At 41.3% G+C, this 19,120-nt stretch overlaps 1 protein-coding gene across 1 annotated transcript; it reads left to right on the forward strand.

The window, feature by feature from the left end:
• The first annotated feature begins 5,450 nt into the window (after positions 1–5,450).
• LOC108097701 (high affinity cationic amino acid transporter 1) lies at positions 5,451–18,593 on the forward strand. The gene is made up of 13 exons (XM_017200184.2): positions 5,451–6,505; positions 9,745–9,870; positions 9,990–10,143; positions 11,427–11,558; positions 11,623–11,721; positions 11,788–11,996; positions 12,136–12,307; positions 12,701–12,884; positions 12,945–13,537; positions 14,002–14,167; positions 14,235–14,445; positions 14,512–14,608; positions 14,879–18,593. The coding sequence occupies exons 1-13, from the start codon at positions 6,470–6,472 to the stop codon at positions 15,124–15,126; spliced, it is 2,427 nt and encodes an 808-aa protein (XP_017055673.1). The 5' UTR covers positions 5,451–6,469; the 3' UTR covers positions 15,127–18,593.
• The last annotated feature ends 527 nt before the right edge of the window (positions 18,594–19,120 follow it).

The following is a 19,120-nucleotide window of genomic DNA, read 5'->3' on the forward strand; positions in this document are numbered from 1 at the left end:
GCACACACACTCACGTGTAGAGCACACTTTCATAGATATATATATATAAATACATATATATATATAGTGCTACGATCGTTAGGCGGCACGGATCGCTCCTCGGGCACGGAACATAACGGATCCGATTGGAACGAACAAAAAAAGGGAAAGGGAACGGAACGGAACGAAACGGCGCTGCTCTAACCTGGTAGATTATTGCGGCGGAGAGCCGATCGAGATGCTGATGTTGATGGTGAACGGTGATGGTGATGCCTTCTGCGGTGCACATGTGTGCTCCCACACAGACAGCCGATTGGGTATATAAATATACACGAATGTGTACATATGTCTACTTATAGAATCGGCCAGAGACGGAGAACTACGATGGCGAGAGAGAGAGAGAGAGACATCAAAGATGGGAGCAAGCAATATTCCAACGATCCCCACAGTCCGAAGCAGTTACTCCGATCCCGATTCCCGATTCTGATTCGATTCCTACTCTATAAACCACGCACACTGTACTGTAACTATACCTATTCCATACCCTTACACTCAGAAAAAGTTCGGCTAAAAAACTATTTAAATTTTTTTGAAATAAATTCTGAGATATTTCGGAATTGTCATTTACCTGATTATCAATCTGTTTTATGCAACCTTTTCCGAACTGCACTATAGTCAATTCTATATAAAATAAATATATCATCTATAAATCCATCTGTTACTATATAGTTTTTGTGTCAGAAATTAAAAAAGAATTGATATTTTCTGAGTGCACTCGAAACTCTTCTCCCGACTACTCGGTGCATGTGTTCGATTCGGGATGGTATGGTATAGTATGTTATGGTATGGGATGGATCTCGATCTAGATCTATGAAGGGCCAAATGGGAAAAGTCGTAGCCTAAATATAGATACAAGTATGGTGTTTGGGCACCCCAAGTGGATGCAATCGGTTGGCGTTTGGCTTCTGTTTCTTCGGCTTTTGGGTTGATGATCTCTGCAGCGAAACTGCATCTCGAGCACCGGCCACAAAATCGCATCAGGATACCGAAAAATCGACGTACTGCTGCAACATATTGGTTAACATCTGTTGTAAATTAGAAACTCCTCAAATGTTTGGAGTTTATGTTGAAAAATAGAACAACATATATTCATAGGTTTCACCGACGAGATTCGTTGGACTGATTTGGGCTTTGCTGATCAAGATTGTACATCTGTTTTAACAGTATTACGATAGTTTGTTTAGGAAATAATATGGTTTAATCAACAGAAAAAATATGAGACACATGTTCAACTTTCTTCTGCATTTTAAAACTAAATGAAGCTTTCTTAAAGATACAAATTCCTGAATTAGTAGGCAAAATTTTTGCTGAAATACCTTCAAAGTGACCACTAGTTATTTTCGGTGAATGGAAAAAAGAAAATTGTCAAATCATTGTCGTTACGATATGTAGGTCGTAAACCCAGAGCTTTGACTGTAGTTCCATGGGTCTAATCAAAAAGTAGACGTATGAAAAAGAAGCTTAGGTCGAGTCGAGAGTCGAGTCTACGGACCAACTACCAAGCTACAGTGATAAGTCATTGGGTTCGACAGATAACCCCGCTCCCGCCAAATGGTGAATACTTTTTTTTTTTTTTTTTTTGTTCCACTAGCGCCTAGAGATTAGTAGAGAGTAAGTTGATTTCTTTATTGGGACCTATGCGCCCGAAAATCGAGCGACTGTAAGTGACTTCTCTGCTCTGGCTGTAAGATATAAACTTCTGCAGGCTGTACTCGATACGAGGCACAAAGAAGACATCCCAGTGAAAAGCGTTCGCTGAGTGCCAAGAATCAAGAATAAAAAAAGGCGGAAAAATAAGGAAAATAACAACAACAACAGCAACAACAACAACAACAACGAAAAGAGAGTGGGCAACAACGAGAGATCGTAAAGCGAACCACATAGTTCGGATGCAGATACAGCTACAGAATACGTACACTTATTTTGGATTACAAATAGAATACGATCGTTGCCAGAGCATTGCTTTTTTTTCGTACGCTTGTGTGTGGTGGTATATGTACTAAAAATTAAAAATAACGGTGGGGCCGTGAGTAAAATTTTTGAACGACTGCCGGGCCACCCAATCCAAATCCAAATTCAATTTCAATTTCAATTTCCATTTCAATTCCATTTCCAACGAGGGTAAGGAATTTTGGTTACGATTTGGGCATTTTCCATGCCATCCGTCGAATCGATCGATCGCTGATCGTTGATCGATCGCCAATCGCTCGACACGTGAGTCAGGCAAAACTGAAACTGAAACTGAAACTGAAACCGAAACTAAAGCGAAACTAGAAGCTAGAAGGTAGCAACTAAAAGCTAAAAGCTAGAAGCTAGAAACTAATCAATGAAAATTGACAAAGGTGGCGGAGAGAGCAAAGCCCAAAGCCAAATAACCACCGGCGATCGTAATCCGATTTAGCTTATACGAGTAAACACTCACCCGATCGACGGAGGTGCATACATCTGCATACGCTTAGAATTAGAAGCACCCAGTTGCATATCAAAATGTGTGTGGTCTGCCTCCGTCTGGATGAAATTCGGTCGGGGCTTTGCGCAAGCCAAGTTGAAGATATTTTACTTGCATCAGCTGCTAAATAGTTACAAAGTGAACAAACTAAACAAATGAAAAACAAAGTAGAATATTAATTGATTGGAAAAGCTGCTATGACTGTAAAAGAACGAAAATGATTTGCAACAAAAGGGGCTGGACAAATTATATGTAATATACATAATTTTTATATATATTAAATAAATTCTTTTTTATAAGCGGATTATGATGTATTTAAAGTTTTGGAAGTTCTTCTGTTTTGTTATCACAAACTAATGTAACTTGGACCAACATTATTAGGCATTATTATTTGGTTGCCCAACTGATAAAACATTTAATATACAATCTACATTAACCATTTCTGGGTGTAATCAGAACAGTTACAGCTCGTTCCGTTCTCCAGTCGGGAATATTCAGTTCAATAACCCCCGAAAGAGAACCATACAATACCATATTGTATTGTACGAGTAGTGCATGTAAAGTTCCCCCATTTGCCGAGAGGCAAATGTTGTTTTGGGTCGCTGGTAGTCGACTGTTTCTGGTGTTTCTGGTGTTTCTGGTCTTTGGCCTACGGTTCTTCATACTTTAGTGCGTTAAAAATAGCAACTATAAATCTTATGTACTCTTGTACGCTGCTGTCATTGGCAAAAAACGTTCGTTCGTTAAACGATCCCCTGTTTCTTGTCGCTGCTTCAGTTGCAGTTGCAGTTGCAGTGTGTGAAAGTAAGGGCATTGCATGCAACGATCCAACAATCCAACAATCCCATGTAAATCGGCCACATGCACTCACTCATCCGAACATCTGTCAGTCCGTCCGCACACTTAACAAAATCGATCTTTCCATGTCCTCCGGTAACGACTAGGATATCATTTAAACCGATGCTTGTCGAATGTGGCAATATGGAAACTATTGATCCCATAAGATTTGTTTCATTTGCCACACAGTGAACTCTTTTAAAAGATAATTCGATGCAATAATACATAATATATTAGCAGTGGAAACCATTTAAAACTTCTTTAAAATAGCATTATATCATACAAAAAAATTCTATTGGGGTCGAGATATTTTAAGTACTATGAGACGCAATTTATAATAAGTTATTATCATAGATATTTATCAATAGCCGTTAAAATCTGTATAATCTGTATAATTACAAATAACCGATACCGATTTAAAAACTTTGATTTTCTCGCGAGTGTAGACACATGTTCCCATCTACACATATATGCGATGCTGGGCTGAAACTATCAAAACTAATGTTACTTAAGTTGCCATTTGGGGGAGGGAAGATCTTACAGTCAACGCTGATGAACACCGGACCCGAAAAAAGAAACAGATTCGAATTCAGAAACAGATTTCGAATTGAGATACAGCTACAGCTACAGATACAGATACAGGCATAGCGATACAGATGTACAGATATTATAGCAACGGCTACGGGGAAAAAAGAAAGAAAAGATCGTGACGCCAGCGGAGGAAATTTCGAGCACGGGGAGCCGGGCGGGAAATGACTACAGAACAGAACGGAGCGTAAGCAATGTTAACGAGTAAAAATCAAGAAAATTTTAGTTCTAAAAATAACCATTGTACTCATTTTTGTTTCAAAACGGAAAGCGGCAGCCAGCAAACGACCAAAAACCAATAGCTATAAAGCGCAAAGATACTGAGATACTTGCACTCTGCGATACAGATATACAGATACAGACATACGACTATATAAATACGTTCTTGTGTAGATGATTCTTGGCACTGCCATCGGGGTTGAACATACTGCTTTACATATGATCTCTTCTTCTTGGAATTCGATTTGTAACGATCTAGAAAATGTTCTAAAATATGATACATATGTACATAGGTCCTAATAGAAAGTGACTAAGTTCGTTTAATTTGGTTGCCAGCTGTTCAAAACATTGCAGTTTATTATTGGCCCAGTTACAGCAGAAAAGCAATATTTATTTACGGAATTCTTAGTCCTGAAAATTATTTAAAAAAATTGATGTTTTGGCTAAACTCTTAATTAAATTCCCAATCAAGTGGCATTTAAATAAAAATTATTTTTTTTAATTTTAGCAAAAAAAAAATGTGAATCAACTTGTAAAAATTTCGAAAAACATTAAACAATTTTTTTTCCCAAATTAGCAGAAAAGGGATGGAAGTTGTTAGCTTCGGCTTTTAGCAACACAAGTTACATCAAAAAAATGCGATCTGGATTTTTCACAAAAAAATAATATAGTCTTTCTTGAATCTGTTTTAAGAAGTCCTTCAAAGCGCCTGGCAATCGTCTTTCGAAGTCCTTCAGTAAGGTGCGCCATCTAGTGGCTCAAGCTGGCGATTATCCTTTTTGATGGCGGAGCTTTGAGCAGCTTTAACTTTGATGTGAGATAAGCGGCGGTAGCAAGAACTGTAAATGGCCCTGGGGCGGTAGAAGTGGGTGGTTTCTAACAGCAAACGACAAACAGCAGTTAACAGGTGCGAACACACACACATGTGCTGTGCGTTCCGTTACACAATTCCGTTGAAAGCGGCGCCTCTGGGGAGCAAGTGTGTGCGTATTTGCATATCCTTGAGTGCGATTCTCTCTCTCTCTCCCTCTCTCTCTCTCTCTCTCCGTTCGTCTTTCTTACAAACACACACACGTGCGTCTGCGCTCTCGCTGCTTGCACTTTCCGTTGCCTACTTTTGTGCGTGAGAGAGAGCAATCGCATGCATGTGTGTGCGTCGTTGGGAGAGTGTAAAAGAGAGTTTGCGAGCGAGAGAGCGATTCGAAATCGAAAGTTGGTTAACTTGTAGCTTTTTGGAAGGACAACTCTGTTATAGATACAGGAAACTTCCTGTTCGCTGCCGCAGCGTTGCCAGACTATCGCTATCGCTACTGGCAACTTCGCCGTTAACCGTTTACCATTCATCGTTCGACGTTCACCATTCGCCGCATCGCACGCATGTAATGCTGTAAGGACGAAAGCTCTTCTGCAGGAGCAGCGGGCCGAAAAAGGCAGAAAACGGAGAGTTCTAGGGCCACACTCGCTTCACTTCGCTTCGCACGCAAAAAACTGATACACACGGAAAAATCGCTGGCATTCATTCACCGAATACCAAGGCGAGAAGCGTGACCGCCTGCAGGATAAAACAAAAAAACGTGGCCAAAAAAATATTAAAATAACATCCTTAATACATTTATGTTAACTTGCAAGATTCCAAGACATTTGGCATTTGACTTTTTGTTTGTGTGACTGTGCGTGCAACGGTGAAAGGATACAAGAGTATATACACACACACACACACTAGAGGGAACGGAACGAACCAACGAAAGTCCTGTGTGTGTGTGTCCGTGTGCGCGAGTGCGTGCGTGTGTGTTTGGGCCACGTGAAGGCGAAGGCAAAGGCGCGCAACAACAGGAGCGGTTTGGAATAGAGATAGAGATAGAGAAAGTGACAGTGCTGGCGAAAAAAAAAGAAAAACCGAAAGTGAAAATTGAATACGAGTACAAAAGCGAATACGAATTCGAAAACGGGGGGGAACAAAAAAAAGAAGGAAGCCAGGATTCAGTATTCAACGGGCGCGGATCCTTCAGCCGTAAACTGTTGAATATAGAATGACGCTGCTGACAAAAATCAATGTGAAGCACAAAGAAGCAACAGCAACGGTAACGGTAACGGTAACAACAGCCAGGATCCCCAGTTTGCGCCGCTCCCGCAGATAAAGGATAACGATTCGGCCGAGCGATAGGGATAAAAAGCGCAAGCAAAAAGCTAGCACTCGAATCACTGCGAAAGGGAGGCATTCAAGTGCAACAATCGCCGAAATATCCTTGCTGCTTCTCCCCCTCCAAAAAAAGTGTGCTATCCTGTTTCGTTTTCTCTTTTTTTTTTTTTGCTAACTGTTGAGGGTTGAGTGACAAAATGAAGCCGTCGGATTTGTTGTTGGTGCTAGAAAAGGTAAGCGCACAGCTAACCCAAAAAAAAAAAAAAAAAATGAAAAACCCGAAAAAAGACCAAAAGAAACTGAAAAACAAACAAACATCCTGCCCCTTCTCCCCGCAAAAAAAGTGTATTTTTATTTTTTCACTGAATCTGACACAGAGTTTTTTGGTCACTGCTAAAATTGGAGCTGCCATCCCCCCTCCCCCTCCGCCTCCCCTTTCCCACCCCCTCATCTACTTATGAACACCAATACACGTACAGTGTGCGTGTGTTAATGGGGCTTTGTTGTAATGGTGTGCCTCAAAAAGGTCATTATGATGCCGAACGCCGACGCACACAAGCACACACATCAGCTCACACACACACACAGAAATACTCACTCACACACACACACACACACACACACACACAGACAGACAGGCAAAAGCGAAAGCAAAGGCATTCGTGTGCGTGTTTCGTAGCCTGGACTTATGCAAATCCGTTTGACAACGAAGAAGCTCACTCACATTCACCCACACACACACACAATACACTCACACACACAGGCACACAGACCAACAAGACGTGGCAAGCACAATACACCAACACCAAAAGCAACAACTTCAATGCCAAAGCATAAAAACAACAACAAAAAGAATGAAAAAAAACGTAAAAACAAAAAAAAAACCAAAAAAAAAAGAGGAAATATACACCCACACACACACACACACATACAGAGAGAGACAGACGCATAAAGCAAAAGGGATGGCTCCCCTTTTTCGAGCACATTTTTTGGCTCGGCGTTATCTTTATTGCCACTTCTGTTGCGCTGGCCCTTTACAACCGCCGAATGTAATTGGAGTCGCTCGTCTCTAGACGAAAGTCCCCAGTTCCACTGATACACCGCACTCCGCTCCACTCCACCGCTCACCATCCCACTTGAAATCCCAATCCCAATCCGAATCCCAATCCCAGTCAGAGTCCTACTTTCGCTCGCAGGAGCATGTGTTTCTTGGCCAGGATTACGTGCGAGCGGGATGGCAATGGAGGAGCGGAGCTTTGTTATGACAATATCGCTCATACGCAGCGTGTGACTGCCTGCAAGAGCAGCTTAGCCGCCCAAAAAGTATGCTACGCCATCGCATGAAAACAAAAAGTGTCAGCAAAAATAAATAGGTATATTTTATTCATATTCAAGCCTCCGCTTTTTTATCTACTTTATGTGAACATTATTAGCACTGATTTGTGTTTTATTAAATACAATTTTTTTAATGGAAAAATGAGAGAATTGAAAACCTCGTTTTGGGTTTTAAAGTGAAACTGATAAATTTAACTGCGGTGATAAATTTCATGTTGTGTTTAAGCCAAAAAACAAATATAATATTTCGTCGAATACAGAATAGCTGCAAAGGACAAAGTCTGTTTATTAAGAGCTTCTGTGATGGTGTATGTGGATTCGAACCTTAATGGGCTCTTAACATTTGAGTGTCGGTCTCATTCCGCACTTCCGCACTATAATCTCAACATTTATTGACTAATAATTCTGTCGGGCGGCAGATTCTCTTAGGATTGGAATTACTTTCTATTTGTAGACGCCTCCTTCCCTTGGAAGTTGGCTTATCTGGCAAACAGGGAGAACAGGACGAACAGGACGAACGAACGAACGAAGAGGAGACCCCCACGAGATTATCGTCCCCCAGGAAGTCCAGTCCTTTCATGGCGTTGTGACCTTTTGTGCTGCTGCTGCTGCGGCTGCTGCTGCCATTGCAGTTGCGACTCATCCCTCGACACTTGCGAGCCATTAATAACGCCAAATTGTTTGCAGAAAAATAGAAATAGGGAAAAGGAAGGGAGACCTTGGTCGAATTGGGAAATACGCTTTCCGAGTGTTGTTCTCCCATTAGAATGTTAGTTCGATTTCATATTATGCGTATATTGTATAATAAAATGAGATATTGTAAGCCATTTTCAAATTCAGGAGGTTAACTACTTTAATAATGAGTTCTTAAAGTTTAAAATGAATACTTTTTCCACCACTTTAAATATGGCATCACTCTTTAAATTATTATTTCTTATTGCAACCAACTTGAAACCGATGGACCCTCTGCAAGATAATTAATATACAGTATGTATGTGGCTCGGCAGCGGGGTAATCATCGGAATACAAAGGGCGGAGCACTGGTTAGCCGAAGGACACCATTGCGCGGTGAAGGATCCAGATCCAGATCCAGCAGTGGCTCCGTGCTTTTGATGGCATCAAGGACTGGCCTGTTAGCCTGTTGGCCTGTTGTTGTCGTGGCTTGTGGGCGGGCGGCTTTCACCGAACTTGCCCACTTACCCAGTTTGCGGCCCACGCGGCCAGATATCTGCTGCTACAGATACGCGCCGCGCAAGGACCAAAGGATACGCATCCTGCGGTCGACTGCCTACCCGCTGACATGGCATTTAGCTGCGAACCCAATGATGACGGCCACTGCAGCTGACATCAAAGGCGAAGGCAAAGGCAAAGGCAAATGCTCCGCCTGAAATACACTCTATGCAACGCGTGCTCCTCTTCAAAAGGCATTTCCTCGAAATGGAAATGGGAGTGCAAGTGCAAGTGGAAGTGGAAATAGAAGTGGAAAACAGAAATCAGTAGACGACAGTTTGAACGAGGCCATTTTCTCCGCTCTAATCAACCGAATGATTGCGTGAATTTCATCTTCTGAGAGAAATGCAGATTTGAATACCTCAATTTTGCGGCCTATAATAAATAGAATTGAAATGTTTGGAGGTATGCCACTGTCAATTCAGATCGATCTTATAGGGTTTAAATACTCCTTATTTAAAATATGGTACATTTTTCACTTTTTTGCAATAGCAACTTTAATTAGTTAACTTTAAACACGCAACATTATAAAGTTGGAAAGCGTTTCCGAGACAGAAGTTCACAATATGTGATTTTTAGTCGAGTATTTGTGTGCGGAAAGAACTCGCTGCAAGGGCAGTGAGGACTTGTTGCGAATATCGATTGGCAGGCAGGAATATCCTTGGCAGGCTCCTCCTGCGCCACTGCTCCTCCTTCGTTATCTCTAACCATTCATATTCCAGCAGCTCCTGCGACATCAGCTATCAGTGGAGAACACTCTCTTCCCCTTATTTGTATTTTTATTTCGTTGTGGGAGGATGGACGATGGCTGTTCCTTTACTTTTTGTGCCTCCCTCGATGGCACTCATCTTTCGGGAGGAGGCGGGTCCTCGAATTAATTGCACTGCTGCTCCGGTTGCGTTTTCAGGTCAAGTTCAGGGTGCCCCTGCCGCCGGGAGTCAGCTCCACGACGCTCCTGCCGAAGCTCATTCGCACCAAGGACGTGAAGCAGCTGCAGGACGGCAACGCACAGCCACAGAAGCCCAAGCTAACGGTGAGTGAGAGGGGATCCCCCTCCAAGGACGCGCCCTTCGAGTCATCGGAGGAACAATGAAAAGAATACAAATCAAACAGAAAGATACAAAAACTGAAACGACTTTCCATCGCCCGCAGAAATGTCTCAACACGCTGGACCTGACCTCGCTGGGAATCGGATCCTGCTGCGGCACGGGCATGTACTTGGTGGCCGGAATGGTGGCCCAGAAGATAGCCGGACCCGGAGTGATTATTAGTTTTATTATAGCCGCCATAGCGAGTATTTTCTCAGGTGAGTAAACAGTTTGCTGCTCACATGGAAACGAATTTGCCAGCTGAGTGAATTGATTGTTAAATGTATTGTGATGGGCTGTAAAACGAGTAAATTGTTTTTGTAAACGGTTTTCATTTATTAATTTCCTTTCCTCTCCTAATTATTAAGTTCCTTTTCTGGCATAGTCAATTTGCAGAGATATATATTTAAATCTTAAGAGCAATCTTGTTTCTGTAACAGGCTGGGTATTAATTATGTATATTAACTTATATTATTGATATCATTATTTTATATTAATCGATTATATTGTAAGCGTTGGTCACACTTCTGATCTCTCGAGAGAGGCTGTGCTCTCTCGAGAGAGTAAGAAGTTAAGCATAAACGGGGGTTGAAAGTAGGGTTGTCGAAAATTTTAAAAATATCGTATCGATGATATTTTTTTTATCAAATAATATGATAATAATATTTCTAAATATCACCGAAAAATATCGATATATTGATATTTTTGATATTTTTTGTGTTAAATAAAAAAATTTCCTGCCCACAATAAAAAGACAATAAGTTTCGGTAATTGTTTACAAGTGCGGTCCGGACTTCGAAATCCGTTGCCGGAAAGTGAAAATTTTGCACCGTTTTTTTGTTATTAACAATCCTTACTTCAGCATTCTTGAAAGTCTCCGTTATTGTCATAATACCTTCAAAGTTCGTGGACAGCTAAGAATGAAAACTAATTAATATATCTGTGAACAACGTGGGTGTGCGCGTTTGGCGCCAAATTTCGGTGGTATGTGCGTAAGTTACATATGCACACATAGACAACGAAATCTGGCCATACGCACACATAGCACATATGTATATTCCTTCTTTTGCGCGCATTTTGCGAAAATATTATTTTGCGCTTGAATTCGTTCACTTGAAGTCGCTTTGGAATACAAAGTAACCGAGACAAAAATATCAAAAAATATCAAAAAAATATATCGATTTTCCGATATTTAGGCAAACAAAAAATTACGATATAAATATATCATTTTAAAAAGAAAATATCGATATATTGATATTTTGATATATTATCAACAACCCTAGTTGAAAGCTAGCTGCCTGCGAGCAGCGAGTTAGTTCGTATCGAAAGTTAAAAGAGAACAGAATAAAGAAGATCCTGATACATTTCGTTGCTACAACCTGCTGTTTATCTTTAGCTCCCATAAAACCTCATAATTAGCTCAATCACTCAGTTGATCCTCTTTGATTGACACCAAATGGTATTCTAATCCACTCTGAATTCAATTTTGGTTGATCCGCAGGCGCCTGCTATGCGGAGTTTGGCGTTCGTGTGCCACACACATCCGGCTCGGCCTATATGTATTCATATGTGGCGGTTGGAGAATTCGTAGCTTTTATAATTGGTTGGAACATGATATTGGAATATCTAATAGGTGAGCGAACAGCAGTACTGATTTGAGCACCCTCTATACCCTCTTTTGAATGCAAATTCAACAGGAACAAGTGCCTGTGCCTGTGCGTTAAGTTCTAGTTTCGATTCCCTGACCGGCAATGCCATTGCTCGAACGATAAGCGAGTCCATTGGCACGATATTCGGTGGGTATAGCTCTCTATCTGTCGGATATGGTTTTTGATTTCTAAAGATAATGTATTCTTTGTTAGGCAAACCACCGGACTTTATTGCCTTCGGCATCACGCTGCTCATGACCTGCGTCCTGGCAATGGGTGCCAGCAAGTCGGTCATCTTCAACCACTCGCTGAACGCCGTGAACCTGGCCACGTGGGTGTTCGTCATGGCCGCCGGCCTCTTCTACGTGGACACGAAGACGTGGTCCGAGCACCAGGGATTCCTGCCCTACGGCTGGAGTGGTGTAAGTATCCAAAAAAAACTATACTATATATTGAAAAAATATCAAAGGAACCTCAGCAAGAACCTATTGAAACTTGTGCTCTTTGAGTGCTTTAATTAATTAATTAACTAACTCAAATCCTTTTCTGTTATTGAAACAGGTGTTTTCCGGTGCCGCCACCTGTTTCTACGCATTTATAGGTTTCGATATCATTGCGACAACCGGCGAGGAGGCGCACAATCCGCAAAAGAGCATACCGAAGGCGATCGTTGGTTCCTTGGTCGTCGTGCTGATCGCCTACGTTAGCGTTAGTCTAGTCCTTACGTTAGTGGGTGAGTATGAGTGCAAAATAGTACTGAAATCAGTTCAAGAAAGGATTGATTGATTATCTAAAGAACTACCTAACAATCCGAAGTATGAATTGCCATAGCATACTTTTAAGCGCAGTTTTAAACGCTTTCCGGTTGAATATTTATTTTGTAATATTATTTAATGCAATCCTGTCCGACTTTCCAGTTCCCTACGATCACAAATAGTACTAAAATTAGTTTAAGAATGGATTGTGTGGTGTTCCTGTTCGAAAAATTGTTCAACTATCTAAAAAACTACCTAACAATCCGAAGTATGAATTGCCATAGCATACTTTTAAGCGCAATTTTAAACGCTTTCCGGTTGAATATTCTTTTCTGTAATATTATTTAATGCAATCCTGTCCGGTTTTCCAGTTCCCTACGATCACATCAACACGGGAGCTGCGCTGGTCCAAATGTGGTCCTATGTGAATGCCCCGAAGTGCCGGGCGGTGGTGGCCATTGGAGCCACGGCAGGACTTTCGGTGGCCATGTTCGGCTCCATGTTCCCCATGCCACGTGTCATCTATGCGATGGCCCAGGATGGTCTAATCTTCAGGTGAGTCGGAGCCACTCCTTTCCCACTCAATCATAGATTCTCAATGGCCATCCTCTGCAGGCAACTGTCGCAGTTGTGGCAGCGCACCAACGTGCCCGGATTGGCGACCATCGGCAGTGGACTGGCCGCCGCCCTGGTGGCTCTCACTGTGCGCCTGGAGATCCTCGTCGAGATGATGTCCATTGGCACGCTGCTGGCCTACACGCTGGTGTCCACCTGTGTCCTGGTCCTGCGCTATCAGCCGCACAGCACCTCGCTGGTGGAGCTGCTGCCGGCACAGCTGCGCACGCCAGTGGCTCCGGGAACGGCCAGCGACTCCCGGTCGCATGTCACGCCCGCCGAGGTGCTCGAGGTGCCCGGCAAGCTGACCATCAAGCGGGTGACCCGCGGCATGTCCGACTCGGACGACTCCTTCATCGACGACAGTCCCGAGGGATTCCTCGGCGGGCGGGACGATCAGTTCCTGGTCTCCGATCGATCGGAGAACAAGTTCTACGGCAGCGTGCACGGCGCTCCCACCGGACCAACTGGCCAGGCCACCGCCTTCGATGCGATGGGACTGAACTTCGTCACCCGGAAGATCCACGACTACGCGTACCTGTGCCCCGGCTTCTTTCCCTGGATAAATCCCGGCCAGGCCACCGCCGAAAGTGGTAAGGATAATACGGAACTGTCTCGGTAGTTCTGGGTGAACCATGTTGCTTGGATTTGGTGAAACAATTAAATGGTTGCTCTGCGATTTTAAATTGAATATCGATGAACTTCTAGCCATCGGTTGCTGTAAAAGAATTAAAGCATCCCCATTTAAAGTTTTTAGATGCTGTTCTTAAAATTGAACTTCTCAGAGAATCACTCATACGCAGTGTTGACCAAACTTAATGTAAAGTAAGAAAGCAAGTAACCTTTTTACCATCCAAATAGAGAGCAGTGTGTAACCCAGAACTATTTCAGCGCAATTAGTTCCAGGAAGCTGAAGAACCATTCATCCGACAAAATTGCTATTTGAAATTGACTCTTGGCTTTTGCTTTTCCAATCCAATCCTATCCGATCCGATCCACCACCGATGCACCACTGATCCACCGATCCATCGACATCGAACATGAAATTGAAAACCAGGCATGTACGTCACCAAGTTAGTGGGCATCATGTTCGGTCTCATATTCTTCCTGGATTTGTTCGCGGCCATCGGTTGGTCCGGTGGCCTCGCCGCCTTCATTTATTTCATTTTGTTTATCGGCATATTTGTGATACTATTGATTATATCGAGGCAGCCGCAGAATAGGTAACTCACTTGCTCACTCACAGCCGGATAGTCGGTGCTTAAATCCATTTCGAACACTCCCGCTTAGATACGCGCTGGCCTTCCTCACGCCGGGACTGCCCTTCATCCCGGCCATCGCGATCACGGTGAACATTTACCTGATATTCAAGCTGAGCATCCTGACGCTGGTCCGCTTCACCGTGTGGATGTCCCTGGGCTTCGTCATGTACTTCTACTACGGCATCACGCACAGCAGCTTGGAGCAGACCAGCGACGAACTGGAGCTGCACGTCGACTATGTGAGTGCTCCAGTTGATTGGTTCCTTCTCAACGGATTCTTTATCTCGTAATCTCGTATCCCGCAGAGCAAAAACGTCGAGGAGAAGGCCGTGTGGGATCAGCAGTCGTACAACCAAACCCACGAGCCCGTTTGGGCCAGCAAGGAGGTCAAGCAGCCTTCAAGTGAGTCACAAAATCATACCATTTCATATAAGACAAACACAGAAAAAAAATCTCCTGAGAACTCCAATATCCATATGTATAACCCTAAGACCACATGGCGGATGAGTGATATTTCCGTGATGTACTGCAATTGGACTTTAGTTTCCCACTGTCCCACTGTATTTTAGGGATTGTTTATTTACTTACCGCTGAACATTGATCACTTGATTTTCTACGAAGGAATAGCTTTCACTTTTAAATGTGCGCCATTTATTTTGCTGTGTCCATTAGAGCAACGCTACAACTACGGAAAGACCTCGTCGTCTTCGTCCTCCCAGCAGGCGGTTAGTTCAAGGAACGGCGGTGCGCCGGAGAAGCCGCCGGGCAGAGGCACCGCGGGTCCCAATCGACCGGTGCCACCTCCCCCGATTCCCGGCCAAAACCAGACGAAGGGCGGTGGTCCTCCCATGGAACGCCAGTACACCGGCCAGTTCAGCATGTTCGTCGACGAGGGACAGTTTCCCACGTGGGAGGACTAAGCCGTAGCGCGACCACAAACCCAATCCCCATCCCCATCCCCATCTCCATTCCCATTCCCATTCCCATTCCCATCCCCGTTCCGATTCCCATTCCCATTCCAGCAGAATCCCGCTGATTTCCGCTGAGTGATGCTCCATCGAGGAAGGACAACCAAGATCTCAATGGCCAGGAATCAGGAATAACAGGATTTTCTGGGGCTCACTCATACACTTGTAAATACGATTAGAGATGTTAAGTTTAACCATATATATATATATACATATATGGCGATTGGCAGATCGTGCATACCGTATACAAGGCATATGTGTCCTCGGGCGACGGAGTCATTGTTCACGGCACTCCGTTCGGTTCCCGGCGAGGTCACTATTATACACCTATACCATATACAAATACATAATATATATACACATTATATATATATACATATATATATATATTGATTATACAAAGCAAAAATATATATACATATATTTACATATATATAGCGATGGGTTATTAGTTCAGCAAAGTGTTACAGTGCAAAGTTGCCGAATTCCAATTACCCGAAACTTGATACAAACCGACCGATTAGCGATAGGCGATAAGCAAAGCGACCGATAACCAGATAACCAATTTAACCGACGAACGATTGTGCTCAACTTCGATTGGCAAGCGTTTTGGGTGACGTTCGTCAATCGGTTTTCAGCACACGAATCAGGAAGGCCGATCAGATTCAGATTCAGACTTTAGATCCACAGATCCAGATCCAGATCCACAGAAACAGACACAATAATTACATATGCATATTTCTGAAATTGTTCAACCCCAAACCAAATGGAATATCAGAATCGACCGGAAGTGAGGCGAGTGTGGGGGTATTTAACCGTGCACATCTGTACATTTTAGGCACCACCACCCCCACACTCACACTCACACTCACAGACACACACACACACACACACACACTTAAAGAAACGAAAAGAAAACCCCTGGGCTTGTGAAAGGATCCCCGGATCAGATCAGAGGTGACTTGTCGTAACCCCAAATGATATAGGCCCTCCGATCGAAGACGATCTTTGCATAAAGTTGGGATTTGCTCACACACAACGGACTCACTAAAAACACACTGAAAAGGAAAAACACTTCTTATGTACCTATGATTCGATTGTTGTTTACATATTTATGCTATGCATTTTATACGGCACTTGGGGCTTGAGGTTCTACTGTACAGTACGCCCTGCCTACGACCGTCCCGTCTCACTCACTCTATCGGAATGTTATTCGATTTTTTTTTATCCTATAAGCTCGCGCTAAACTAAAAACTCATTTTTAAGCGGCATTTCGCATACGTTGTAATACAATTCATTTTACTAATCGAATACCAAGCAAAAAATTATACAAATATGCATATATATTTATAAAAAAAATTACCATATAGACGAATACCAAAGAATACCAAAAAAAATATTTATTGAACTATTCAAAACTTAAACCAAGAGTAAAAACCAAAGCAAGCATAACTACAACAAATATGTATAAACACAATGATTAACTTAAACCAAAAGCAAATATGATAATGAAAAACATTTATGTACAAGCATACTTTTTTCCACTTTATATACTATGTACAAGCAAAACCATGCATAACTATTTTTAGCTAAATTACAAGTATATGGCAACGTTAAAAGCAAAATCAACCTTTTTAATAATATTAATACTTATGATTAATTTATTCCTTTTGTACTTCACGACTTTGTACAGGAAAGAATGAATCCGAATAGCGAATATCAAAGAATGCAAACAAGAACTCAATAACCTAGGGCTATGAACTTCGATCTGGCCCCAAAAACAGAGAAAGACACTATTTATATACAAACAAAACAAAACAAAACAAAACAAAACGAAAAATCGTACCTTCTAAGACATTCGACAGTTGAATATTTTGATTTTAGCTAAGTACTTTCGCTTTTATTCAGTTGATCCGATCAATTTCGAGTGCCAAATCAATGCACCATGCACTCTTTGAACCAGAAGCAGAAAAAGTAATAACGAAAAGTCTTAGGACCGAAACAAAACTAGTTCCACGTTCCACCTACTCAATATTAGGGTTTTGCGATGAGGAGCTTTCCGGACCAACTACTTAAGATTATAGTGCCACCCAACTGGTCCTGCACCACCTGTTCTTACCTTATTTTTAATGAAAACTATTCTAGTTTGTTTTCGAAACTTACAAAACACGATTTGTACATACACAAAACTTTACAGGCAGGCGGCAAAAACAGTGCGAATGTATATTTTTATGAACAAAAGACACAACAAACATAAAGCAACTAAAGGGAAACGAAACTCAGATACAAAAGTAACAACTAAAGAATAACATATCCTACCACACAGCTTAAAGTTGAGATACAAATCTAGCGGAATTCATCGAGTCAACATTCAACCGATTGTTTTGATAATCATCATCACTGATAGTTGATTACAAAAGTCCCGTTATTACGTTCGTTACAAAGTTGGGTCAAACTACTTATTTTTTTGAATTAATACGCATTTCCTTTTACGGACTAGCGTTTTCATCAGTGAGAAGGGATCTCAACCTTCTGCTGAATGTTCACTCAGAGGAATTCCAACCGTACTTTTAAATATCAGTACAGGCAATCCAGTAACTGCGGGCTGAAGCAGCTTGCTCTTCCACCTTTCGGTTATTTCGGTACCACCAAGTTAAGATAAATGTTATGGGAATATGATAGGTTTAATAGATTTTCTACAGTTCCAATTTAAAGCGAATAACAACCAAGTCAACATAACATGCAATATATCGATAAGTGCGAAGGGTAAACCAAAAAGCTTCCGTTAACAAAAAGTATGCATTTTACTATAACATATTGTTTCCATACTTTTTTAATCCCTCAAAATGGAAATTAATGTCTATGCTCACTGTGACTGTAACTGTAACTGCAATTTAATCTGCAAGCAGGATGAGATCGAAATCGGAATAGAAAAACCAAAGGCCTAATCGCACTCACAAACACGCATAGACATGCACACAAAAAAAAATTAACAGATCAACAATAAGAGCAGCAATAAGCAGAGAATTATAATTCCAAAAGCGAAGCAGACCGTTTACTTAAAAGCCAAGCCTAAATATAAACAAAAGTAACTGGAAATAGTCCACATTAAATTGTTTAATTCATTGGAAATGGCTTTAGACGATTGTTTCCTTATTGATTGATTTTCCAGCTGAATATAACGTACCTAAGTTTCTGTTTATTTCATAAGACTGAATTACTGGAATATGATTTATTTTAAACGTGTATATAATTAAGGTGTATTAACAAACTTTACAACTTTTACTAATGAAGCATCAAAATTTTTGAAATTATTCTGAACTCATTTATTAAAAATAAAAAAAAAAAAAACCAGGATGAAAGTGAGGAGTAGAAACGATGAAAAAGTGATGATAAAGTCGGAGAGGGTATGAAGTTAATATGCAACTATTAATATATAACATATACGGGAAAATCCCTATATGATGATATATATATACATATATATATATTTCAATGGATCGATAAAAAAAAAAAGCAAACCAAAGTGAAATGAAAATGATGTTAAAATATAAGAAAAACAAAACATTTTTTAATTCAAATACTACTCTTGATTTGTTTTATGTGTTAATAACTTATTAAATGATATTTCTTGAGAATATTAAAAAATAAAATTGTTAGGATATTCTACTTGGATCTTTTTTCATGGGGATGTGGGTCTTAAAAGGTATTGCTCTACTCTTGCGACAAGTTTCTTTCAATAATTGTCATCATGACAAACATCAATCATCATCATTGTAACGGATTATTGACAACAGCAAAACGCTTTTTGGACTAAATTTCTTAAATAAAATTAATTTGTTTTCAATTTGAATAAGCAGTGGACTCCGATCGATAAATACAATGCTATCGAAAAAAAACAAGTCGAACTATCGAATACCGATCTTATCGAATATGAGAAATACTA

Source organism: Drosophila ficusphila, unplaced genomic scaffold (genome assembly GCF_018152265.1).
Source record: "Drosophila ficusphila isolate 14025-0441.05 unplaced genomic scaffold, ASM1815226v1 contig_197, whole genome shotgun sequence".
Lineage (NCBI taxonomy): Eukaryota > Metazoa > Arthropoda > Insecta > Diptera > Drosophilidae > Drosophila > Drosophila ficusphila.

Bases quoted from the DNA above. Each gene is read 5' to 3' on its own strand.
- LOC108097701 (XM_017200184.2), top strand. From the start codon at position 6,470: ATGAAGCCGTCGGATTTGTTGTTGGTGCTAGAAAAG. The intron at 12,308-12,700 runs GTGAGTATGAGT...CCGGTTTTCCAG, and splicing joins TCTAGTCCTTACGTTAGTGG to TTCCCTACGATCACATCAAC. The intron at 13,538-14,001 runs GTAAGGATAATA...ATTGAAAACCAG, and splicing joins CCAGGCCACCGCCGAAAGTG to GCATGTACGTCACCAAGTTA.